General features: G+C 41.4%; 1 protein-coding gene across 1 annotated transcript; it reads left to right on the top strand.

Moving 5' to 3' along the window:
- Nucleotides 1-1837: 1837 nt before the first annotated feature.
- Nucleotides 1838-26607, top strand: LOC129147856 (membrane cofactor protein-like). The gene is made up of 8 exons (XM_054711439.1): nucleotides 1838-2004; nucleotides 2801-2995; nucleotides 3767-3860; nucleotides 11704-11789; nucleotides 12369-12566; nucleotides 23472-23510; nucleotides 24887-24922; nucleotides 26333-26607. Exons 1-8 carry the CDS (start codon nucleotides 1893-1895, stop codon nucleotides 26359-26361), a joined length of 789 nt encoding a protein of 262 aa, XP_054567414.1. The 5' UTR covers nucleotides 1838-1892; the 3' UTR covers nucleotides 26362-26607.
- Nucleotides 26608-27677: the final 1070 nt, after the last annotated feature.

Raw genomic sequence — 27677 nt, 5'->3', positions numbered from 1 at the left:
TCTCACATGGATGTTTCCCTCTCTCTTACCCTCTCCCTTCCCCTTTCTCTAAAAATCAATAAAAATCTTTAAAAAAAGATTTTACTGCAGAAAATAAAATGAATTGACTTTGAAACACAGATAAATGAAGCGGACGTTGCTCATAAAATTAAAAATAGAACTACCGGATGATCCAGCAATTCCACGTCTGGAAATGAAGGAGATGAAGTCACTATGTGGAAGAATAGACATCTGCACCTCCCTGGTGTAGCATTATTTACAATAACCAACACATGGTACAACCTGTGTCCATTGATGTGTGACCAGATAAAGAAAAGGTTATGTATGTCCTGCCATTTGCAACAACATGGCTGGACCTTGGGGGCATTATGTTAAGTGAACTGAGTCCTACAGAGAAGGACAAATACTGTTGACCTCACATGTAGGAATCTGAAAACCAAACTCCCACAAAAATAAATCATATTGTAGTTGCCAGAGCCAGGGGTTAGGTAGTTGGGGAAACTGGATGAAGTTGGTCAACAGTTATAAATTAAGCAGGTACTGGAATGTAATGTACAGCATGGGGACTATAGTTGGTAATAGAGTATTGTGTATTGGCAAGATGTTAAGATATTAAAAATTCTGAATACAGGGAAGAAAAAATGTATGTGAGGTGGTGAATGTTAATTAAATTTTATTGTGGTAGTTATTTCACAATATACACACTATCAAATCATTATGCTGTATATTAAATTTATACAAGATGGCAATTATATCAATAAAAATTGGAAGAAGAAAAGATTTAGGAAGGGAACGTCCAGTTTCCTTTCCTATCATGAATGCAGCTGTTAAGACATAAAGCTAACATTGCAATGTAGCTTGAATGTAGTCGCCATCCTGTGATGCTTCTTTGAAATGGGTATGAATTTGGGTCTGATCATCTTGTCTGTTTTTCTTTAACATTTGCATTTATAGGGCAACTCAACACAGTATTCCTGGCAATATTGAGGTGGATAAGTGGTTTTTTAAATCTCCAAATTGAGAGAAATGTATGAAATGAAAGTACATTTTATTAGTATAGAAAGTTATTTTGAAATATTTTTTGTTCAAAGATTGGTGCCAACTCTCAAGGTTAATTTTTTTTTAACAGATATAAGTTATCGCTGAATTAGTATGCAAATTTAATGCCATTTCAATCAGAATTCCAACGGCATTGTTTTTAAATTTAACAACATAATTGTAAATGTTATGCGATTACAAAACAGAAGTGCTGTTAATATTTATTTAACAGAATAAAATAATTGACATGATGCGAGAATAGAGATATAGATCCATAGAACAAAACACAGAGCCCAAGAAAAAGCACAAGTTTGGGTAAGATTTCGGCTGCAATAAACGTGACATTCCAAGTCATGGAAAACTGGAATTATGTAATAAGAAGGCAACTAGCTGAAAAAGGAAATTAGATCCCTGCCTCCTGTCATTCACCAAAGCCAAGTCCATATGGAAGAAAGGCTAATGTTAAAAATAAAACCATAAAAGAACGAGGTGAATGTATAGACAAACATATTTCTGATTAAGAGACCTCAATAAACAAATAAGCAGTGCACCAGCATTTCCCTCAAACCTCAGCCGGTGAAGAATGGTCAGCACAAGTGGAGTCCCAGCTGCCTGCAGATCCCCGGGGTCAGAGCGCGGCCAGGCCACGCCCCACCCCCTGGGGCTAAGGCTCCGCCCAGGGCCGAGGCCCCGCCTTGCGGCCCGCGATTGGCCCGCCCGCCCGCAGCGTCACTTCCGTTCAGGCGTGGCCCAGGCCGTGCCCCGCTGCGGTTCCGCCTTCGAGGTTGTGTAAGTCTGAGGCTTGCTGGGTCGGGTTGCTGGCGCTCCGGCTCCCGCTCATCATCTCCCGGAAAATGACGGCTTCTCGCCGGCCGCGAACGGCGCCTCCTCGCCGTCCCTTTTCTTCTCGGAGCTTCGTTGGGATCCTTTTGGGGGCCCTAGTGCTCCGGTTACCCGCCTCCACCGGTAGGGGCCTGGAGAGGGGGTGCGCTCCGGGAGGGAGCTGGAGCGGGTTGGGGAGCCGGCCGCCTGGAAGTACGCTAAGTTTTGGGGAATTCAGAGACATCTGCGGACTTTCAACTGGGGGAGCGCAGTGGGACCTGAACCGAACCGCCACATTACTTTACGCAGTTGACCCTCTCAAGGGTCAATTGCGTAAAGTAATGTTAAGAAAGCAGAATTTTTTTCATGTAAGGGTATTCAAAGTAATACTATTTGATTTTAAATGGCATTTACTCACTTGTAAAAATGCTCATTTCGCTAATATGAAGTCTTATATTTTGAAATAGTTTAGTCCATATTTATTTCTATCAATGAAATCCACAATACTTGAATAATGATTACCTCTACCCATAGCATTTCTTGAGCACCCACTGGGCACAGAGTGTAGCAGGAACAGAAGGCACATGACCCTGACCTCTAGGAACTTGCCTCCTGAGAGGAGACCGAGCCTGAAGTGACAAGTCACCATCAGTTTGCATTTCAAACTGTTTCAGAGGACTCTGATCTAGGGCTACATACTGTAGAAGCTGTCTTAGGGGAGAGGTGAGTGTGCAGTGAACTGAGAAACACTGGGGAAGGACGCACACCTGTCAGTATATTTTAAAACCAAACATATTGCTGCTGTCTCTTTAATTTACTGTTGGATGAATATTCACCTTATTCCCTGAGAAACCATACGCTCTCCAAGGACCTGCCAGAATCCGTGGCTGGTGAAAAAGAGAAAGTACTTGACTCCCGTGTCTTGTTCTCTCATGCCCAGATGCCTGTGATGAGATACCAAGATATGAATCAATGAAAGCCAAGGGTAACCCTGTGCCCCCTGTAAGCCCTGGGTTCACGGCAGACTATGAGTGTCGCCCAGGATACAGGCTTATTGTTCCTCTTGTTCGTCCCACCGCCACCGTTTGTCAGGCTGATGGCACATGGGCACCTGCTCTCCAGGAGGCTTGTACAAGTAAGTACACAAGACTTCTCATTTTTGTTGTTCTAAAGATTCTCATACCTTTCAGACCGCATATTCTGCTGCTACAGTGATGGTTTTCTCACGTGGATGTAGGTTTTTAGATAGTCATGTATTTTTTCAAGCTTTGAAAAATTTCCAGGGAATCTTTTTCTTGTTACTTGTCTGGGTAAATGTGAATCTTAACCTTTTGCACTCGGTTAGCATCGGTAGCAGCTCGTATGTCGAATTGTATTGAATGTATCAATAATTTGAAATATAAAAAAATCCAAATAAGTTTGTATGAAAAGAAACTCCAGTTTTTTATTCTACTGCCGCGCTTTGTAAAATCTGGGGTATTTAAAAAATTAAATCCCGAGTAGAATAAAGGAATAAAGAAAAAAGCAAGCGAGTGCAAAGGGTTAAGTTTGGCCTTTTAATAGTTAAAGAAAGAAAAGTAGTATTCCCACAGTAGAGCAATGTAGAATTTTGGTTTTGATTCAGATCTGTTTTGGAGTTTGTGTAAAACAGTGATGGCGAACCTATGACACGCGTGTCACTGACACGCGTAGCCATTTCTGATGACACGCGGCCGCTGAGGCGGCTGCATGCCGAGGATGAAACATTTGCTGCTCCTGAGGATGAAACATTTGCGAAATAATGTTTTTTCCTCAAAATGACACACTACCCGAGTTATGCTCAGTTTTTTGGCGAAGTTTGACACACCAAGCTCAAAAAGTTGCCCATCACTGGTATAAAACAACGAATTTTTAAAATTTCTTTCAGGAAAATCATGTCCACAACTAACAGAGCCCGTAAATGGCCGCGTAGAAGGAACTTTTCAGTTTGGTTCACAGGCTAACTATTCTTGTAATGAGGGGTAAGTAGAGGAAATAGGTAAATGTTACTACTTCTATTTTTGTTTTGCTTCTCTTCTAAGTATTCCCATAATGTTGATTTAATTTTGCTTTGTGTACTTATAGCCAATCAACTCTTGGACTTCTTATAGAGACTGAAAAGATGTGTAATAAATAGAAAGGAATTTCCATTGAAGTAAAGCAGAACTGTATAATGCTATCCTATATAATAAAAGCCTAATATGCTAATTGTCCGACACTTCATTCGACCAGTTGCTATGACGCCCACTGACCACTAGGGGGCAGACGCTCTGACTGGTAGGTTAGCTTCCTGCTGGGGTCTGACCAATTGGGACTGGGTGAGATGGGCTGGACACGCCCTGGAGCCCTCCCACAGTCCCTCCTTGGCCAGCTAGCCCCGGTCAGCCCCTGCAGGCCAGGCCGAGGGACCCCACTGGTGCACGAATCTGGGCACCAGGCCTCTAGTTCTATATAATAAAAGGGTAATATGCAAATTGCCTGAACAGTGGAATGACTGGTTGCTATGACATGCACTGACCACCAGGGAACAGATGTTCATTGCAGGAGCTGCCCCCTGGTGGTCAGTATGCTCTCAGAGGGGGAGTGCCGCTCAGCCAGAAGCCAGGCTGACGTCTGGTTATTGCAGCGGCGGTGACGGGAGTCTCTTCCACCTCCACAGCAGCACTAAGGATGTCCAACTGCTGGCTAGGCCCACTCTGCGGGGGGAGCGGGCTTAAGCCATCAATGGGACATCCCTCAAGGGCTCCTGGACTGTGAAAGGGTACAGTCTGGGCTCAGAGACCCGCCCTCCAGTGCACGAATGTCATGCACTGGGCCTCTAGTATATAATAATAAGCTTACCATTAGCATTGAAAATGTAGTAATCATGGTGACTTAATCCTTGACAACAAAGTGCACCCTACTTAAAATGGCCAACTTTCAGAGTTGTTGGTGGGCTTACAGAAATGGAAGGTAGAATTGCCAGCCAAAAATAATCTTATATTGAGACTAGAGGCCCAGTGCATGAATTCGTGCACCAGTGGGGTCCCTCGCCCTGGCCTGCAGGATTGGGCTGAAACCGGCTCTCTGACATCCCTTGAGGGGTCCCAGATTGCGAGAGGGTGCAGGCCAAGCTGAGGGACCCCACCGGTGTATGATTGGGGCTGGGGAGGGACGTAGGAGGTTGGCCAGCCGGGGAGGGACCACGGGAAGGCTCCAGGACGTGTCTGGCCCATCTCACTCAGGCCCAATCAGCCAGACCCCAGCAGCAAACAAACCTGGTTGGAGCATCTGCTCCCTGGTGGTCAGTGCATGTCATAGCAAGTGGTTGAATGACCTTAGCATGTCATTAGCATATTACGCTTTGATTAAACAGCTGACAGGTTGACCAAACACTTAGCATATTAGGCTTTTATTATATAGGATAACCCTGTCAGGTGTTAACCAGACAAAAGTTGACCTGGTTAGCCTGGACCATAATGTTGCTCAAGATCTCTTAGGGAAAAGCCTTATTTTTGAGACTGCTTCAAAGCAGTGAAGATCTCAAAAAGAGGTAGTGAGCATGTAATAGTAGCCTTTGTTCCATGGGGCTCTTATAATAATACTAGTGGCCCTGTGCACAAAATTCGTGCATGGAGAGGGGGTTTCTTCAGCCTAGCCTGCACCCTCTCCAATTGGGGACCCCTTGGGGGATGTCCAACTGCTGGTTTAGACCATCTCTCTCGCAATCTGGGACTGCTGGCTCCTAACCGCTCACCTGCCTGCCTGATCACCCCTAACTGCCTCTGGCTGCCTGCCTGATTGCCCTTACCCTTCTGCCTGCCTGCCTGATCACCCCTAACTGCCCTTCCCTGCTGGCCTGATCTCGCCCCCAACTGCTCTCCCCTGCCAGCCTGATTTCATCCCCAACTGCCTCTGCCTGCCTGATCTCGTCCCCAACTGCCCTCCCCTGCCCACCTGGTTGCCCCCAACTGCCCTCCTCTGCTGGCCAATTTGGTTCTGATTGGTTGGTTTCTATGCCAGTCAGTGTCAAAAGCTCTGCCTCCTAGGCAGCCATTGGCTACTCACAGTTGACCCAGATTTGGTTCTGATTGGTCAGTTTCTATGTCAGTCAGCATCAAAAGCTCTGCCTCCTAGGCAGCCATTGGTTCCTCAAACTTCACCCAAATTTGGTTCTGATTGGTCAGTTTCTATGCCAATCAGTGTCTCTGGGGCTATCAATGGGACCTGATCAGAAAGGCAGTGCTGATTAGCAGCCCCAGTGGAGGCCTGGAGGGAAATGGAGGTGTGGCTGCTGGCCAAACTGGGAGAGAAAGAGAGAGGCAAGTGCTGATCAAAAGCTGCCGCACAGGCAACAGATCAGTCCCTGCTTCTCTCTTCAGGCCTCTCTCTGGCCCTGATTCGAAGCCCCTCAGCAGTCAGTGCTGGGGCACTGCACCTGCAGCAGAAGCTGACTGCAGGGCTGACTTCCGGTAGGTCGAGCCTTGGTCGTTACTGGTCGTTACAACCTAGGGTTTTTATATATTATGATGTATTTGGGATATTGGAAATTTATGAAAAATGTGCATTATAGAATACGTATAATACACTATAAAATGCAACTGATTTTTTATGTTAATTTGGGGACTGAGTTTATTTATTCTATCAGGATTTGTGTGTGTGTGTTTATAATCTTTAGATTTTATGCATATAAGATCATACTATCTGCAAACATTGGTAATTTTACCTCTTCCTAGCCAATTTTGGTGCCTTTTGTTTGTTTGTTTGTTTTTCTTGTCTAATTGTTCTGGAAAAGCTTCCAGAAGTGGGTTGAATAGAAGTAGTAAAAGCAGGTATCCTTGTATTGTTCCTTATCTTAGAGGGAAATCTTTCAGCTTTTTACCATTGAGCATGATGTTTGCTATGGATTTTTCATGTATGGTGTTTATTACCTTGAAGTAGTTTCCTTCTTTTCCTAATTTATAGATTATGTTTAACATGAAAGAGTGTTACATTTTGTCAAGTGTTTTTTTATTGCATCAGCGGAGGTGATCATGAGTTTTTCCTCCTTTATTCTATTGATGTGCCATATTACATTAATTAATTTTTATATGTTGAGCCATCCTTGCATTCCAGGAATAAATTGGTCATAGTGAATAATACTTTTAATATACTGTTCAATTCTGTTTGATAGTCTTTCATTGAGGAATTTTACATGTAGGTTCATAAGGTATATGTGCCTGTCATTCTTTTATGGTGTCTTTGACTAGCTTTGGTATCACGACAATTTTGGTTTCATAGAATGAGTTCAGAGACTTCCATCCTCTTAAATTTTAAAAAAACTTTTGAGAAGAATTTGAGTTAGTGTTTTTTTAAATATTGGTAGAATTCATCATGAAACGATCAGGTTTTCTTTTATTTGGAGATGTTTGATTACTGATTCGATCTTCTTTTTTTTATATATATATATATTTTATTGATTTTTTACAGAGAGGAAGGGAGAGAGATAGAGAGCTAGAAACATCGATGAGAGAGAAACATCGACCAGCTGCCTCCTGCACACCCCCCACCAGGGGATGTGCCCGCAACCAAGGTACATGCCCTTGACCGGAGTCGAACCTGGGACCTTTCAGTCCGCAGGCCGACGCTCTATCCACTGAGCCAAACCGGTTTTGGCTGATTCGATCTTCTTACTAGTTTTAGATCTTCATAGATTTCTTTATCTGTATGATTTAGTCTTGGTAGGTTTTGTGTTTCCAGGAATTTTTCCATTTTGCCTAAGTTACTTAATTTGTTGGCATAAAAATTGTTCATACTACTCTTATATAATATTTTGTATTTCTGTATAATTGATATTAATGTCCCCAGTTTCATTTCTGATTTTAGTAATTTGGGTCTTCTCTTTTTTTATTAGTCTCTCTAGCTAAAGGTTTATCAATTCAACGAACCAACTTTTGGTTTCATTCATTTTCTCTAATGTTTTTCTCTTCTTTATTTCTGCTCTAATCTTTATTACTTTCTTCCTTATGCTACTTTAGGTTTAGTTCTTTTTCTAGTTCCTTAAGTTTTGAAGTTAGATTGTTGATTTCAGATCTCATTTTTTAAAAATATGTTTTCATTGATTTTTGAGAGAGAGAAAGGGAGGGGGAGAGAGAGAGAAATATTGATGTGTAAGAAACATTGATCCATTGCCTCTGGGGATTGAACCCACAACCTGGGTTTGTGTCCTGATCAGGAATCAAAGTGGCAACCTTGCAGTGCTAGGGCAACTCAACCAAACTGAACCATACTGGTAAGGGCTCAGAACTCATTTCTTATTATAAACTTTTATAGCTCTGAATTTCCCCGTTGGCACTGTTTTTGCTGTCTCACAAGTTTGGGGATGTTTTCATTTCCATTGATCTGTAAATAATTTATAATTTCTCCTGTGATTTCTTAGTTGATCCAATGGTTGTTTAAAAGTGTGTTGTCCAAGTTTCACAATTTTCTGAATTTTCTAATCTACCTTGTGATATTGATTTCTAACTTCATCCCATTTGGTCAGAAGATACTTAGTATGATATCTTTTTTTTAAAGAAACTTGATTATTTAATACTAATGTAATTATATTATTGATGATGTCTTTAATTAATTTATTTAAAAGTTAATTTCTATTATTAACCTAAGATATGGTCTGTCCTGGAAATTGTCTCATTTGAACCTGACCCTTTATGTTCTGTTGTTGAGTAGAGTGTCTGTATCTGTGAGATCTAGTTTGTTTATAATATTTTTGAAGTCTATTCTCTTTTTTGTTGTTGTTTAATATTTATTCTAGAGAGAGTGATAGAGACAGAGATATCGACGAGAGAGAGAACATCAATCGGTTGCCTCCCATACACGCCCCAACTAGGGATTGAACCTGCAACCTAGGTATGTGCCCTAACCAGGAATTGAACCTGTTACCTTTTGGTGTATGGGACAGCTTAACCAACTGAGCCACACTGGCCAGGACAAAATCCTCTGTTTTTTAATTTATTTTCTATCTGGTTGGTTGGTTCATTATTATAAGTGGGGTATTGAAGTCTCCCATTATTACTGAGAAATGCCTATTATGTAGAAACTAGAGGCCCAGTGCACGAAATTCATGCACGGGTAGGGTCCCTAGACCTGGCCAGTGATCAGGGCCGATTGGGGCCTCTCTTCCTTTGTTCCATGCTGCACCCTGGTGGTCAGCACACGTCATAGTGAGCAATCAAACACCCAAGGGGACACTTTGCATAGTAGCCTTTTATATATATAGTTGTATATTTCACCCTTCAGTTCTGTTAGTTTTTGATTCATATATTTTTAAGGCCTGTCATTATGTGCATAAATGTTTATAATCTTACAACCTTTTTTGTTTTGATTTAAAGTCTATTTTGTATGAATTAGTGTAGCACCTCTGCTCTCTTCGGGTCACTATGTGCATGGAATATATTTCTCCATTCTTTTACTAAACTTGTGTTTTTGTATTTCAGGTGAGTCTTGTAGACAGCATGTTTACCTATTCTGCCAATGTCTGTCTTTAGATTGGAGAATATAATCATTTTAAATATAAAAGGATTATTGACAGGAAGGATGGTTTTCTATGATTATGCTACTGGTTTTCTACATGCCTCAGAGCTTTCTAATCCTCCTTTCCTGTTTAGTAGATTTTTATAGTGAAATGCCAAAATTTCTTTATTATTTATATATTGTCCATTTTATAGGGTTTTTGTTTGTGGTTATCATGCAATTTTGTATTTAAAATCCTACCATTAGAGTATTCTAATTTGAATTTATACCAACTTAATTTCAATAAAATGTAAAAACTGCACCTTTACAACTCTAGCCCCACCAGCTTTGGTTGTTAATGTGATACTAATCTCTACACTAATAATTGTAATACTAGCCTCCACAGTAATGTATTTATCTTCCTTTAAAGGATTATTCTCTTAAAACACACAGAAAACAAAAATTATAGGTACAAACCATTGTTACAATAATACTGGCTTTAATAAATGCCTGTGTATGTGCCTGCAGTGAAATGCTTATTTATTCATTTGCCTTTGGGTTACTTTCTGTAATTTCACCTTTCAGGACTCCCTTTAGTATTTTTTGCAGGCAAGGTCTAATGGTAACAACTCTCTCAGCTTTTATTTCTGAAAATCCTTAATATCTCCCTCATGTTTCAGCACAGTTTTGCTCTATTGAGGATTTTGGGTTGGCTTTTTTCTTTTTTTTAAATCCCTTTGAGTCTGTCAGTACACTGTCCTCTAGCCTCCAAGATTCTGATGAGAAATTCGCTGATATTCTTATTTAGAGTCCCTTGTACCTGATGATTCACTTCTCTCTCACAGCTTTTCAAATTCTGTCACTGGCTTTTGAAAGTTCAATCATTACATTTTTTAGTGTGGGTCTCTTTAGTTCATCTTAGAGTTTGTTGAGATTTCTGAATATATCTGTCTTCCATCAAATTTGGGAAACTTTCAGCCATTGTTCTTCAGATATTTTCTTTGCCCCCTCCTCTCTGTCTTCTCTTTCTGAGAGGCCCACAGTGTGTATGTGATCTGCTTATCGATTTCCCACAGGTCCCATAGGCTCTCTTCACTTGTCTTCATTCTTTCTTCTTTCTATTCTTCAGACTCAATAATTTCCATTGGCCTTTCTTCAGGTTCACTGAATCATTTTTCTGTCTGCTAAAAACTACCTTTAATTCCTGTAGTGAATTTTTTCATTTAAGTTAGTGTACTTTTCAATTCCAAAATTGCCTTTTGGTTTCTTTTTAGGTTTTCCATCTCTGAATTGATATTCACATTGTATTCGTTTTGTTAGGGTTTGGCCAGGGACATGGGCTGTGAAAGAATTCACAACTGAGAAAGAAATAGATGCAGAGAGAGGGAGTTGATTTTGTTTTCCAAGGAAGGAAAGGGCCAGGCAGGCAAAGTGGTTAGGGGAGATCAAGCCGGCAGGGAGAGCAGTTAGGAGCTATCAGGCCGGCAGGAGAGAGCATTTAGGGGCGATCAGGCTGGCAGGGGAGAGCAGTTAGGGGCAATCAGGCTGGCAGGGGAGAGCAATTAGGGGTGATCAAGGCTTGCAGGGGAGATCAGTTAGGGGCAATCAGGCCGGTAGGGGAGCAGTTAGGGGCATCCGGCAGGCAGGCAGGCAGGCAGGCAGGCAGAGGTGGTTAGGAGCGATTGTGCAGGCAGGCAGAGGCAATTAGGGGTGATCAGGCAGGCAGAGGCAGTTAGGGGCAATCAGGCAGGTAGGGGAGCAGTTAGGGGTGATCAAGCAGGCAGGGGAGCAGTTTGGGGCATCAGGCAGGCTAGCAGAGTGGTTAGGGGAAATCAGGCAGGCAGGAAGGGTTGTTAGGGGCAATCAGGCAGGCAGGCAGAATGGTTAGGGCCGATTGGGCAGGTAGGCAGGTGAGCAGTTAGGAGCCAATGGTCCCAGATTGCAAGAGGGATGTCCAACTGCTGGTTTAGGGGATCAAGCCTAAATCAATAGTCGGACATCCCCTGAGGAGTCCTGGATTGGAGAGAGTGCAGGTCAGGCTGAGGGAACCCCCTCAGCACTCCCCACCTCCATGCATGGATTTCATGCACTGGGCCTCTAGTGTGTAGATAATTTGCTATAGGTCAGTGTGTGCTCAAATGCAGCAACTCTCTCATTAAATTATAGATTTAGTTAGTACTTTCATTATAGGCTACTTAAGAATTTTCATTATAGGCTATTTAAGAAACTTTTCCCTCAAGCTACTATAGTGCAGAAAAACAACCATATATTTTTTAGTTATTATATGCCTCATGTTAACTGGTTAAAAAAAAAAACAAAACAGCACAACAGTAATCTTTTTTTCTTCTTACTTAGTTATTACTTAGTTGGAAAACCAGTTGTACATTGTGAATTTTTTGGAAATGATGTGGCTTGGCATGGTGACCTCCCACTGTGTGAAAGTAAGTATATTCTGTCTTTAGAATTTAGATCAGTAGTTCTCAAACTTTTGGCCTTGATTTGACTTTATGCTTTTAAATTTAAAAAGACCCCCACATAGCTTTTCTTCAGGTGGGATATGGCTATTGCTATTCCATTATATTGGAATTGTCCTTGAAAAATTTTAAAAATAATTATTTATTAAGAATAGTAAGCACAATACATATTAATATATACAACATAATTTTTAAGGAAAACCAAGATTTTCAAAAAAGTGAGAATAGTAGTATTGTTTTACGTGTTTGCAAACTCATCAATATGTGGCTTCAATGTAGACCTCAGGATTTGGGCTGTTGCATTAACACACCATTTGTACCTTTGGCAAATTGCACTACATACTCTTGAGGATGAAAAAGATCATACTTTTTTTTCTTCATAGAAACTTTGTTTCAAATAGATATTGACTATTCAACTAGATTGTAGAAATCATATGTTAATAAATTTATTGAAGGCAGTTTATAAGGCATTACTAATGCTGTCTTAATCTTTTTTATCTTTTATCTTTTCTTTTGCCTTTCCTGTCCTCCTTTTTTCTTTTTAAGAGATTTTGTGTCAACCACCTGAACAAATACTAAATGGAGGATTCACCAATAGCCACAGGGATATATTTGAATATAATGAAGAAGTCGCTTACAGTTGTAAGCCTTCCGGTGGACCAGATGAATATTCCCTTGTTGGAAAGAGCACACTCAGATGTTCTGGGCCAAACAAATGGAGTAGTGACCCTCCTGAGTGTAAAGGTAATAACATTTTTATTTATGTCTTCATTTGTAAATAGTATGAAAATACTTTGTAAGTACTTGACAAGTAAACAGAATAGCCACATATGCTCCCTCAACCTGTTAAATTGTTTTCTAGCCCTAACCGGTTTGGCTCAGTGGATAGAGCATCAGCCTGCGGAATGAAAGGTCCCAGGTTCCATTCCGGTCAAGGACATGTACCTTGGTTGCGGGCACATCCCCAGTAGGCAGTGTGCAGGAGGCAGTTGATCAATGTTTCTCTCTCATCGATGTTTCTAACTCTCTATACCTCTCCCTTCCTCTCTGTAAAAAAATCAATAAAATGTAAAACAAACAAACAAACATCAAGCATACCTTGTTTAATAGCACTTTGCTTTATTGCATTTCACAGATATTTTGTTTTTAAAAATTGAAGGCAAGACTCTCAGCAGCAAATAGATTATGCCTTGCATTGTGATACTCATTTATTGCTATGGTTTGATACCAAACCTGCTATATCTTTGACATATGCCTGTACTTTAAAAACCATGTTGAAGGCCTTAGAGCAGTGGTTCTCAACCTTCCTAATTCCGTGACCCTTTAATACAGTTCCTCATGTTGTGGTGACCCCCAACCATAAAACTATTTCTGTTGCTACTTCATAACTGTAATTTTACTACTGTTATGAATCGTAATGTAAATATCTGTGTTTTCAGATGGTCTTAGGCGACCCCTGTGAAAGGGGTCGCAACCCATAGGTTGAGAACCGCTGTCAGGGGTTGCCTATTCAAACATTTTGTCCATTTTTTAAAAATTGGATCGTATTTGTTTTCAGAGATCTATATACATATGCTTTGCAACTATCTTCTTCAAGTCTATGGCTCATATTTATATTCTTATAACTGTCTTATGAGAACAGAATTTTTGAGTTTTTAAGAATTTTTTTCTTTTAAAAGATTATGCTTTTAGGGTTGTATTTAAGAAATCTTAGTCTAGGTCACAAATACTTCCTATATTTTCTAGTAAAAGTATTATTATTTTTTTTTACCATTTTTTATATTTAGGTCTATGATGATTTAAGTAAATGTATGGTGTAAAACTGGGTTGAGATCTCTTTTTTTTTTGCATATGGTTATCAAATTGTGCCTGTGCTTTTACCATTTTTCCACTGAATTATTTGTATATCTGTGGTAAATCAACTGGACACAGTTGAAAGGGTCTATTCTGGACTCTCTATTCCATTCCATACTGTCTTGATAATCCTATCTAATAAAAGAGTAATATGCAAATTAACCATCACTCCACAACAAAATGGCAGCGCCCATAGCCACAAGATGGCAAAGCCCAGTCCTCTCAGCCCCGCCAGAGTCCCCCAGTCTCAGGGAGGGCTACCCCTGAGAGCCGGCAGAGTAAGCGGCCTGTCAGAATGCTGCCCAGAGGCCCTCCTGACCCTTTATAAAAAACAAAAACAAATTCACTCCCCACGGTGTGATCCACTCCCAGCGGCGGAAGCCTGGGGTCTCAGCCTGAGAGGGGCGCGCACCCCCACGGTGTGATCCCTCTCCCAGGGGCAGCAGCAACACCAACATAATACATTCTCCTCACCCCTCTAAGTAAGAATGACAGCTGACTTCTCTTAAGGAACTTGTAACTACAAGACAATAACATCTACTAAAGTGCTGAAAGAAAAATAAAACAGGACCCCTAGAAATCTCTGTCAAGGAAAAATACTGCTAACCTACTGGTCTGAGCGTCTGCCCCCTGGTGGTCAGTGCATGTCATAGCATCGGGTCAAGCAGTAGACCAAATGGTGGACCTATGAGTTGGACACTTAGCATATTACACTTTTATTATACAGGATAGGATTACTGACTATATTCCCTATGCTGTACTTGACATCCCTGTGACTGTTTTTTAACTGCCAATTGGTACTTCTTAATCCCTTCATCTTTTAAGGAGAAATCTTTTAAAACTGAAGGTGAGATAAAAACATTTTAAGATAAACTAAAGCTAAGAGAATTGTCACACCCTACCTGCACTATAAGAATTGCTATAGGAAGTTCTTTAGCCTGAAGGGAAAAGATACCTGATGGAAACTCAGGTCCACATGCAAGGAGGAAGAGCCAGCTTCCGGTTTATTCTCATAAGATGCTCTCTGTACTTACTGCCAGCCAGTGTTTTACTTTTTCCAAATTCTGCCAAACCCACTACTGGATCCTGAAATCAATCTAGTAGGTTAGGACCAGCATTGTTCTTCTTGAGAAGTAGAGTACAACGGGAAATCCCAGAGTACACTAGTATGAAGCCTAAGTTTCTCAGGCCTGTGGGATTATATACTGGTTTGTGATGGAAAATGGAGTTTTTGGTTCCTGGGTTGGATTAAAAGAAATGTATGGAAACACTGCCCTGACTCCATTGGCCTTTCCGTTTCTTGAACATCCCAGTTCTTGTATGTTGGCAGTACCTGAGAACTTTCTCTCTGCATCTTTGCAGAGCCAGCTTCTTTCCAGCTTTTACATTTGAGCTGAAGCATTTTCTCATCACAAGAGTCTCTCCTGCCTTTGTACAAAAGTAGGGCACTGTACTCAGTGTCAGCATGAAATTTTAACAGAGTCCTACGGCTTCAGAGCATCCAAAGGCTGTGTTTGATATTACTAGGAAATTGTATCTGGTAGGCAGACCTTTCTCAAAACCTGTCATTAGCCAAAACCGGTTTGGCTCAGTGGATAGAGCGTCAGCCTTCGGACTGAAAGGTCCCAGGTTTGATTCTGGTCAAGGACATGTACCTTGGTTGTGGGCCCATCCCCAGTAGGGGGTGTGCAGAGGCAGCTGATCGATGTTTCTAACTCTCTATCTCTCTCCCTTCCTCTCTGTAAAAAAATCAATAAAATATATTTAAAACAAAAACAAAAATAAAAAACCTGTCATTAATGGCGGAAGATGTAGGAAAGCCAATAAATGTAATGACAGTCTGTTCTAGGTGGGAAAACATGATTGGATTGTGTGAAATCTACTTACCCGGAATTAAAATGCACAAATGAAGTTTGTTTGTTTTTTAAGATCCTGCCTTCCATTCCTTGCCTCTTTGTCACAGTGGAAATGACTACCTTGAACTAGGTTTTCTCGCCTAGGCTAAAACAGCTTTCCATTAATTCTGAAATTTCTTCACGTTTCAGTGGTCAAATGTGAATATCCATCAGTCCCTGATGGAAACATTGTGTCAGGATTTGGAAAAAAATATTACTACAAAGCAGAGGTTGAATTTGCATGCAACCAGGGTTATTCCCTTGAAGGCAGCCGCAAAATTGTCTGTGAAGCTAATAGCACCTGGGTACCCGAGAAGCCTCGCTGTGTTAAAAGGTACAAAGGGTTTCTTCTACTTTCTTGTCCTGTTTGGATTTTATTTCTTTGAAATATAAATGACAGAGTAATTGAAGTGAAGCAGTTTTAGTATTTATGTCTTAACATGACACAAAGTCACAAAGAATTCTGCTTTGGTTACTTGTGTATTTTCATAGGGTTGGCCCGTTATGTGTATCACACAGGTGTATAAATTTGTCTTCTGTAAGAAAATTGAAGCATGGGTATTTTCATCTAAATAATTTTGGAAAAGACCATAATTCCTATGTGGTTAATCCAGTTGAAATTATTTTCTTTTCCAGTGGTGACTTCCCATCCTCCCAGTACCACACCTCCGATTTTTAGTCCTTCAGGTTTAGTAACATCCTGCTTCCACTTTCAAAACCTTTTAAATTCCTGGTGATTTTTAGGAATAATTTCAATTCCTAGATATTTTTTCATAATCCTTTAAATACCTGATGATTTACACTCATTCATCCATTTTAGTAATGAGAGAATGAAGCAGGTATTTACAGCCATTCTAGATGTTCTACGTAATGATTCTAAACTTATTTGCCATGGTCCTCAGATAGAAGCAGCTGTTAACTTGGCAAGTTATGTAAACTTTAAATGTGTTTATTTACATGTAAGATTGTCCAATGCCTTCCTCACTGGATGGTAGGAACCTTTAAGTGGGATCCATTAATGCATTTAGCACAGTGTCTGGCATATCGGAAGTTCTTAAAGGCAGCTATATGCCTTCACAGCATCACTCCAGTAAGTCAGGGAACAAGAAGACCCATGGCTTCTGTTCGTCAATGTGTTTGTTTTCCGTCATCAACGTTGCTATTTCATCCATTTTAAAAGTGGTCTATCTGGTGACACCTTTACAGGGCATCTTCCTGATCACGGACTAAGTGTCATTTCCTGGACTGCAAACAGTTCCATTCCTTTTCTAGTGCAATTTCAACTGGTGCTTTCGGGTGGTGTCTCTAGAACAAGACCCGAATTGCTACTACCCTCCACTCTCATCTCACACAGTTATTCTTTTTGCCTTTACTGCCCCCCCACCCCCCTTTTTTTTAATCCTCACCTGAGGATATGTTTATTGATTTGAGAGAGAGAGAGAGAGAGAGAGAGAGAGAGAGAGAGAGAGAGAGATGAATTGGTTGCCTCCCATATGCAAGCCAACCATGGGTCAAACTCACAACTTGGGTATGTGCCCTGACTGGGAAGTGAACCTGCATTTGGTATATGGGAAAATGTCTAACCACCGGGCCAGGGCTTCACTAGCATTTTCATTTGGAATAGAAACTAAATTTTATAGCAACTGAAATACAGGGAAAAAACTTTATTGAAATGAAATGGAGGACTTGTTGCATGGACTACTCATCAACCACTCAGCCTAAGACTTGAGAGATTATTTTCATGCGGTGGGAGGAGTTGTCGTCCTGATTTCAGTGCTGCTTTCTCTGTCTTCTCTTTGGTTTCAGCAGAAACAAGAGGCAGGAGCAGTAGTGGGAAGAGCATTAGCCTGGGCCAGTGGTCGGCAAACCGCGGCTCGAGAGCCACATGCGGCTCTTTGGCCCCTTGAGTGTGGCTCTTGCACAAAATACCACGTGCGGGCGCATACGTACAGTGCGATTGAAACTTCGTGGCCCATGTGCAGAAGTCGGTGTTCGGCTCTCAAAAGAAATTTCAATCGTTGTACTGTTGATATTTGGCTCTGTTGACTAATGAGTTTGCCGACCACTGGCCTGGGCTGACCTCACTCAGGGCCCTCGATTGGTTCTGCTTACTCATGGAACATCATTTCTGTGGGCTTTAATTCCCTGTTGGTTAAGGAGGGTGTTGATCTCTAATCTCAATCATTGGCTTTCAATTTGCTTGTATATTTTCTGTTTTCCTAAGACTTTAAAAATTGAGGGAAGTTAATGCATGTTAACATGGTAATTAGAACACCTTTTTATAATTCCTGTAGATCTGGCCCCTAGTAGCCTCCTTGAGTATCTCAGTTGAGTGCTGTGATGTTTGGGGGGTGGGGTGAGAAGAGATGATTTTTGCATGTGAAGTTTATACTCATTGACCCACCTGTCCTAGTGGGGCACATGTCCCATTCACATGTCCTAGTGGTATATGTACTGTGGGATACTGTTTGTTGATAGGCTCTTTTGAACGAGTTAACTATGAAGGGCTTATAAAACACCTTTACAATTAGCATTTGAAAGAAGAGGAGCAAATTTATTGTGAGAAAACTTTATAAACTATAGGGGTTTTTTATTTTTATGATTTTTAATTTTTTTATTGTTGAAAGTTTATATATAATTTTTTATTGTTGAAAGCTTATATATTTTTTATATGCCCACTTCCCTCCTCCATTGACCCCCTTCAGTCTGATCACCCCTAACCACTCTGCCTGCCAGCCTACTTGCCCTCAACTGCACCCCTCGCCAGACTTCTCACCCCCAACTTCCCCCCCTTGTCGGCCTGATCACCCCCAATGCCCCCCCCCCAACTGGCCTGATCGCCCCCAGCTGTCCCCCTCGCCAGCCTGCTTGCCCCCAACTGGTCCCCTGCTGGCCTGATCACCCCAACTTCCCCCCCTGCCAACCTGATCACCCCCAACTCCCCCCCCCTTGCTGGCCTGATTGCTCCCAACTGCCCCCCACTGCTGGCCTGCTCGCCCCCAACTGCCCCTCCCTGCCGGCCTGCTCGCCCCCAACTGGCCCCCCTTGCCGGTTTGCACGCCTCCAACTGCCCCCCGACACACACTGGCCTGATCACTGCCAACTGCCCTCTCCTCCTGGCCTGATCGCCCCTAACCACCTCTGCCTCTGCCCTGTCTGGAAGGATGTCCAGAAGGACTCCCAGTCTAAATAGCATATTATCCTTTTATTAATATAGATTAGTATAGATGGGTGGAAAATGAAGTCATGTATTAATTTGCATTTCTTTAATTATCAGATAAGCTTTTTGTTCTACTTTACTTATTCATGTCCTTTGTTCTATTAGGTTTCTGAATTACTTGTGTTGATTTACCAGAACTCATAAATTTAAGCCCCTTTTACCTGAAGTGAACATTGTTTTCTAGGTTCAATCCCCCCCCGCGCCCCCCCCCCCCGTTATTTTTACCAGTCAGTTTCCTTTTAAGAATTTTATGCTATTGGATATAGATTACTTTATATAACTTTCAATTACATAAGTAGTAGTATATGAATATAAATTTCTAGAATTTCAAACATTATAGAATAAAGAATCTCCTCTTACTCTAGTCCATTGTTACTGTTGCTATACATTAATATCCTATATGTGTAGATTTTCATATTTTGTCAATTTTTCCTTTATCTTAAACAAAATTGGCATCATACTGTTCATATTTTCCTAAAAACTTTTTATACGTACCATCTTAGATTGGGGTTTGTATTTAGATTTATTCCCATCCTTTTAATGATGGCTTTAATATATGCCATATTTTACTCTATCAATGGTCATTGATATGTGCAGAAGCTTTACATTAATAGGTAGTTAGCTATATCCATCACTTCCCTAATGGCTGGCTATGAGTGTTGTGTCTTTTTACAAAAGCTTTAGGTCTGCCCCACACTTCAATTACATAAACATTTCAACCTTGTGTTCTGGTTGCATTCTTTGAATTTAAATTGTTGGTACATCTGAAATACTTATTGTATACTAGAGGCCCGGTGCATGAAATTCATGCACTGAGGGGGTCCCTCAGTTCAACCTGTGCCCTCTCACAGTCCAGGACCCCTTAGAGGATGTCCACCTGCTGGCAGTCAGACATCCCTCTTGCAGTCTGAGTCTCTCGGTCCCGGACCCCTTGCTCCTTACCACCCACCTGCATCAGAGGCGGAAGAGGCTCCTGCTACCGCCGCTGTGCTCGTCAGCCGTGAGCCCAGCTTCTGGCTTTGCAGCGCACCCCCTGTAGAAGCGCCCTGAACACCAGGGGCCAGCTCCTGCGTTGAGCGTCTGCCCCCTGCTGGTTAGTGCACATCATAGCGAAAGGTTGTTCTGCTGATTGTTCCGCTGTTTGGTTGATTTTCATATTAGGGTTTTATTATGTAGGACTAGGGGCCCGGTGCTTGAAATTCGTTCACTGGAGGGGGGGTCCCTCAGCCCAGCCTGCGCCCTCTCGCAGTCCGGGACCCCTCAGGGAATGTCCGCCTAAGCCACCACTCAGATATCCCTCTCGCAGTCCAGGACTCCTCGTTCCTTACCGCCCACCTGCCGCGGAGGTGGGAGAGGCTCCCGCCACTGCCACTGTGCTTGCCAGCTGTGAGCCCAGCTTCTGGCTGAGTAGGGCTGTGGGGGAGAGCGCAGCTCACCCAGAAGCCAGGCTCACTGCTCCTTAGCGCTGGCCCCGCCCCCCAACCACTGGTGGGGGGCCAATCGGGGCCAGGCTGGCCAGGGGAGAGGCTGTGGGAGGTTGAGGCACCATGGTCGCACCCCATCCTGACTCTCCGGAGGTGCCTGGACCATGCCACTGCCTCTCCTGCCACCTCTGCGGCCTGGTAGCGCAGGCTCGCTGGCCCCACCTCCCACCCACTGGTTGTTCAGGAAGGTCATTCTGCCACCCAGTCTAATGAGCATATTAGCTCTTTATTATATAGGACTAGAGGCCCACTGCACGAATTCGTGCACCAATGGGGTCCCTCGGCCTGGCCTGTGGGATCAGGCTGAAACCGGCTCTTCAACATCCTTTGGGGGGGGTCCCGGATTGTGAGAGGGCGCAGGCCAGGCCATGGGACCCCACTGGTGCATAATCGGGGCAGGGAAGGGACATGGGAGATTGGCCAGCTGGAGAGGGACCACGGGAGGGCTCCAGGGCTTGTCTGGCCTGCCTTGCTCAGTCCCAATCAGCCGGACCCCAGCAGCAAGCTAACCTACTGGTTGGAGGGTCTGACCCTGGTGGTCAGTGCACATCATAGCGAGCGGTTGAGTGGCCTAAGCATATTTTTAGCATATTATGCTTTGATTGGTTGAACGGCCGACTGGACGTCCGGACACTTAGCATATTAGGATTTTGTTATATAGGATGGAATGAGATTGAGTTCCTTTCCACTGCACCCACCCCTATTAGTTGAATAAGTTGTCTTCTCTCCAACTGATTTGAAATGCCAATTTTTATCATAAATCTTATATTCCAGCTGTCAATACACAAAGGTTCCAATTTTTCCACTCTTTACCAACCTTGTTATTTTGTGTGTTTTTTTAATACTATCCATTTTAATGTATATGAAGTTGTATCTCATTGTCATTTTTGTTAGCATTTCCTAATGATTAGTGTTCATTTTAATATATTTTTGTTGTTTTCAGAGAGGAAGATTCTTGAGAAAGAGAGAGATAGAAACATCAATGATGAGAAGGAATCACTGATCGGCTGCCTCCTGCATGCCCCCCACTGGGGATGGAGCATGCAACCTGGGCATGTGCCCTGAGGGGAATTGAGTCATTAACTTCCGGTTCATAAGTCAATGCTAAACCACTGAGCCACACTGGTCAGGCAGTGATCATATTTTTATGTGCTTCTTGATGTTTTGTATAGCTTCTTTGGGGAAATGTCGATTCAAGTCCTTTGCTCACTTTATGATTTTGGGGTTTTTTGTTTTTGTTGAGTTTCAGGAGTTCGTTATGTATTTTGGATATTAACCCCTTGTCAGTTGAATGATTTACAGTTGTTTCCTCCCATTCTTGGATTGCCTTTCACTCTATTGATAGCGTCTTTTGATAAACAAAAGTTTTTGGTTTTGATGAAGTCCCATATATCTATTATTTTTCTTTTGTTGCCTGTGTTTTGGGTGTCACATTGCCAGATCCAACATCAGGAGCGTGTCCTCTATGTTTTATTATCAAAGTTTTATAGTTTTAGCTCTTATGCTTAGGTCTTTGATCCATTCTGCATGAATTTTTGTGTATGGTAAAAGGCAGGAGACCAACTCCATTCTTTTGTGTGTAGATATCCTGTTTTCCAAGAACCACTTGTTGAAAAAACTGTTTTTTCCCTTTAGATATTCTTAGCATCCTTGTGCACATTTGACCATATTATGTGAGGGTTCATTTCTGGGCTTCTATTCATTTGGTTTCTGTCTTTATGCCTGTACCACTGTGTTCTGATTTTTGTAGCTTTTTAGTAAGTTTTAAAATCAGGAAGTTTGAGTCCTCTAGACCATGCTGTGTTTTTTGTTGTTGTTTCAGAATTGTCTTGGCAATTTTTAGATCCTTGGATTTCAAGAATTATAAATTAGACTCTACCCGGTTTGGCTCAGTGGATAGAGTGTCGGCCCATGGACTGAGGAGTCCTGGGTTCGATTATAAGTTGGATTTTGTAATTCTGAAGAATGCATATTCAAGGTGGTGATAGGGGATGCATGTAACCCGTGGGTTACTTTTTGTAATATTAGCATAGGATGTCTTTCTATTTATTCATGTCATCTTCTATTTCTTTCAGCAATATTTTGTAGTTTCCAGTCTAGGAGTCTTTTACCTCTTGGTTAAGTTTCTTCCAAAGTATTTTATTTTTGATGCTTTTATAAATGGAATTGTTTTCAAAATTTCCCTTTTGGATTGTTCATTTTTAGTGTCTAGAAATGCAACTGATTTTGGGGTGTACATTATGTAGCCTGCAACTTTTGCTGAATTTATTTATTAGTTTTAACAGGTTTATGTTTGTGTGTGTAATCTTCAGAGTTTTCTATGTAAAAGATCATGTCATCTGCAAGAGAGATAATTTTAGTTCTTCCTTCCCAATTTGGGTGCTGGTTGTTTATATATATTTTTGGCCTTATTTCTCCAACTAAAACTTCCAATATGATGTTTAGTAGAAGTAGGAAATGCAGGCATCCTGTCTTGTTCCTGATCTTAAGGGGAAATTTTTCATTCCTTTACCATTAAGTATGAAATTAGCTATTGGTTTTTCATAAATGGCTTTTATTATGTGTAAGTTTCCTTCTACTAAAGATCAACTTCTAAATCCGTTTAAGCCTTCCTGTTGTGTTGTGTTTTTTTGTGTGTGTGTGTGTGTGTGTGTGTGTGTGTGTGTGTGTTATTTTTATTTTTAGAAAGGATGGGAAAAGAAGAGAGAGAGATAGCAACATCAGTGATGAGAGAGAATCCTTGATTGGCTGCCTCCTGCACGCCCCACATTGGGGATCGAGCCCACAACCCGGGCATATTCCCCGGCTGGGAATGGAACCATGACCTCCTGGTGCATATGTCGAAGCTCAATCACTGAGCCATGCCAGCCAGGCCCTATGCCTTTTAATTTTATGTAGAATCACATCAATCCATAGGCTAATTTTGATGTTAATCTAATGATAAATTTAATTTCTATACCATGGAATATTGTCATAGGAAATGTTACTGGACAGGAAGAAGAATTCTGATGACATTGAATATAAATTTATAATATTTATAATATTTGGAAAAGGAACTAATAATTTATGTGAAGAAAATAAAATTATAAGAGTTTTTATTCAAAGGTAAAAATTCTAAAATTATAATTTAGAGGTCTTAATCTTTGTTATTGTCTTCCTTCTCTTTTTACTTATTTCCTTTTTTTCTTTTTTCTAGGACATCCCACTCCTGATGAAACACCATCTAAAACATTAGGTATTATTTTAGTTAGTGATGCTCTGCAGTATGGGATTTTAAAGTCCTACATGGAAATATATTTCAATTATCTATAGTTTGAGATAATCTATCACAAATGTGTGAGAATTAACATTTGGTAATATTAATACTGTAGATACCATGACAAATATAAACTGTAGTATGTATAGACTCATAGATAATACAGTTTTTAAGAGGTGCCACAAATTAGGTTTCCTTGTAAGGTGAAGTAATTTCTCAACTGCTGTATTTAGTTGTAGGTTAAAATTTGTAGAATATAATTTGATTTTCATGTAGTATTGTTTTTTTGTGATGACAATTGGTAGTTAAGTTTTCTTTCTATTCATACCTTATATACTCAAGACTTAATGTATTATAATTTGGGTTACTTTTTTTTTTCATAAGAGGCTGGTGTATCACACTTTATGTATGCTCACGTAGTTCACACAATAAGTGTTCAAGAAAATTATAAGTATAGTTGTGTCATTTAAATGAAATACAAGTATTTTTTATGAATAAATGAAGAAAAATTTTAAGGTTGGTCTCTTTATAAAATGCACCTTAGACTCGTTAAGTTTTCCCTCTGAACACTATAGTGAAACTGTCATTGTACCAATAAGTGCAAAGTGATCTTCATTCATTAAACACTTGACAATTTTTCTTATGAAGTAAAAAGAGCAGAGGTAAATACAACATTGTATATTTCTATGCTTTGTTTCATAGAAATTTAATTAAGATATAATTAAGATTTTGTAGAACTATTTATTGCTCTCTTGATAGTCAAAAATAATTGTTTAGTTTCTAAGCATAATTTTATCCATGTGCCCTGGTGTTTCTTTTGCATTCTTAGAATCCCCTTGTTATGTCTTAATTTGAAGTGGGTGTGCATGAGGAAGGATTGATGATAAGATAATGTATTATTTGTGAAGATTCAACATACTACATTTCTGTAATAAATTAATAGAACTTTATTATGACTTATTCCACAGACCCACCACTGTTGGTGAAAGAATATACATTTGTAATAAAGTCATAAGAAATGATAGACTGAATACTGAACTATATCAACTAAGATGGAATAAAACATTTTAAAAATGATTTTCCCACTAATCTAGTGAATTCTAATTGTTCTAATAAATATTTACTAATAACCTAGTGTGGTAGCTACAACACAAAACAGTATTGGGCCCTAAGCCTGGAATCTGATTAGAAGGGCTCGGTGAACAAATGAGCTGGATGCACAGTCACACTAAACTAGACTGATAAAACTTCCTTTTTTGCTGTAGTTTATAGATGATTTGATTAACTAAAATGTAATTGCCACCTGGAGACCCACATGTGCTCAGTTATCTTGAAACTAGTTTTATTTTTCCCAGGTGCTGGAGTCATTGTTGCGATTGTTCTTGCTGTTGGTAAGTGTCCCAACTTGGATCCCACTTAAATCAAAGTATTAATGTGAAGAGCATTATTTGTGTAACAGTTTTTCAGTTTCTACAGTTTTTATAGCTTGAAATTAAGTAAACCAGTCTAGAAACACCTCACATTTTATATGATATACTGCCTTGTGTTGCTGATTATATATTCTTTATATTCTCCTAGAGGCCCAGTGCACAGATTTGTGCACTGGAGGGGTCCCTCGGCCTGGCCTGTGAGGATCGGGCCGAAACCGGCTCTCCGACATCCCCCAAGGGGTCTTGGATTGCAAGAGGGCACAGGCTGGGCCGAGGACCCCACTGGTGCATGATTGGAGCCAGAGAGGGACTGGGAGAGGGCTCCAGGGTGTCCAAGTCCCACTTGGCTGGACCCCAGCAGCAAGCTAACCTACCGGTTGGAGCATCTGCCCCTGGTGGTCAGTGTGGGTCATAGCGACTGGTCAAATGAACAATTGGAGGGACACTTAGCATATTGGGCATATATATATATATATGTAGACTAGATGCTTGGTGCACAAATTCATGAATGGGTGGGGTCCCTCAGGGTGGCCTGTGGGGATCGGGCCCCAGCTCACAACCCCAGCCTCACAGCCCCAGATCCCCGCCTGGCACCCTGCCTTGGCCTGGCGCCGCCCCTTACCTTCTCCACCATCCCGTCTGCAGGATGATCAATTAGGGCTGGGCCCCCACACCCAGCTCCCTCAGCACCTGCGAGCCAGGTGGTGGCTCTGCCCCCCTGCCACTGCCACTGGTCACCGTCTGCTGGGCGATCGGCAGGGCGATCTGGCCCCTACTCACACCCGCCTTTGCCTGGCACCGCCTGCTCACCTGCTCCACCATCCCACCATGGTCCTGCTGTTCTCGGGGCTGGCAGCGCCTCCACTGCCACCCGCTGCCAGTGCTGCATCGCTGATGCCCGCCATGTTCTGTGCCATCCCCTGGTGGTCAGCGCACATCATAGCAAGCGGTCGAACTCCCGGTTGAACTCCCAATTGAACTCCCGGTCCAAAGATGAATGACCACCTAAGGGGACAATTCGCATATTAGACTTGTATTATATAGGATAGGATATGTCCACTTAAGTAACAAATCCTAAATAATACATGTTTTTTCAAGATGATTAGTCATATGAATTTGCATCCCAAATATGCTTTGGGTATCTTTGTAAATTAGGAAAGGACTCTTCTCTGCTTGGTGTGGACTGTCTAAGTGATTTCAGAGATTTGCACTTAGACAGTGAAGAGTCCAGATGGAACAAATGAATGGCCAGGGCAATGCGCTTAAATAAAATTCCATTTTCTGCCCACTGAACATTAATTCTTCTGCTAGGTTTTGAATCTTGGTGATTAGTTTCCAGTTACATTTCATTTGTTCTTTGGTTTATTGTAGATGCTTTCATGGCACTTATTGTCAGCTGAGTCCTGTATCATCACAAGAAGAGGAAAGGGTAACTTAAAGCATGTTTCTTGAACATATTGGTGCCTCTCACTCTTGATGTACTTTTGTGTAGCTTGTGTTTACACTCTATATTGCATGCATACTTTTTCAGTGTGCCTACATGACTGTGCCATCAAAATTGCATTTCTTTACTAAAAATATTTACAGCGAATTATACTATCATTGTAATGAGAAATCTGTGTAGAGCTGCTTCAGCTATATGTCTATAAGGAAAATTTTTTTAAAAAATTTATTTTAATCTTTATTGTTGAAAGTATTACATATGTCTCCCCTTTCCCCCCCCCATTGATCCCTCCCATCCCGCTCCTGCCCCCGACTGCCGGCCTTCACCACCCTATTGTCTGTGTCCATGGGTTATGCGTATACGCATGTGATTTCATTGGTTGATCTCTTCCCTACTGCCCCCCCACTCCTCCTCCACCCCCTGCCGCCTTCTCTCTGAGGTTTGACAGTCTGAAGCTTCTATGTCTCTGGGTCTATTTTTGTTTATCAGTTTATTTTGTTCATTAGATTCCATGTATGAGTGACATCATATGATACTTATCTTCCTCTGACTGGCTTATTTCCCTTGGCATAATGCTCTCCATGTCCATCCCTGATGTTGCAAATGGTAAAAGCTCTCCTTTGTACAGCGGCATACTATTCCATTGAATAGATGTACTGCAGTTTTTTAATCCACCCATCTGCTGATGGGCACTTAGACTGTTTTCAAATCTTGGCTATTGTAAATTGCGCTGCTATGAACATAGCGGTGCGTATATTATTTCTGATGAGTGTCTCTGATTTCTTAGGATATATTCCTAGAAGTGAGATCACTGGGTCAGATGAGAGTTCCATTTTTAATTTTTTGAAGAAACTCTATATTGTTTTCCCTTGATATGATTTCAGTCTTCTTGAATTTGTAGAAACTTAAGCCTGTGTCCCAACATGTCGTCTATCTTTGAAAATGTCCTACGTGTACTTTAGGAGAATGTATATTCCATAGCTTTGGGGTGAAATGTTCTGAAGGTGTCAATTAGTTTCATCTGATCTAGTGAGCCATTTAGGATTGCTGTTCCCTTGTTGATTTTTTGTTTGGAATATTTATCCAATGATGTCAATGGGGTATTAAAGTCCCCTACTCCCGTGGTCGGCAAACTGCGGCTCTTGAGCCACATGCGGCTCTTTGGCCCCTTGAGTGTAGCTCTTCCACAAAATAACACGGCCTGGGCGAGTCTATTTTGAAGAAGTGGCATTAGAAGAAGTTTAAGTTTAAAAAATTTGGCTCTCAAAAGAA

The sequence above is a fragment of the Eptesicus fuscus genome, chromosome 22, assembly GCF_027574615.1.
Source record: "Eptesicus fuscus isolate TK198812 chromosome 22, DD_ASM_mEF_20220401, whole genome shotgun sequence".
Taxonomy (NCBI): Eukaryota; Metazoa; Chordata; class Mammalia; order Chiroptera; family Vespertilionidae; genus Eptesicus; species Eptesicus fuscus.
Note: the sequence above shows the minus strand (reverse complement) of the source record. Positions and strands in the feature narration are given on the sequence as shown.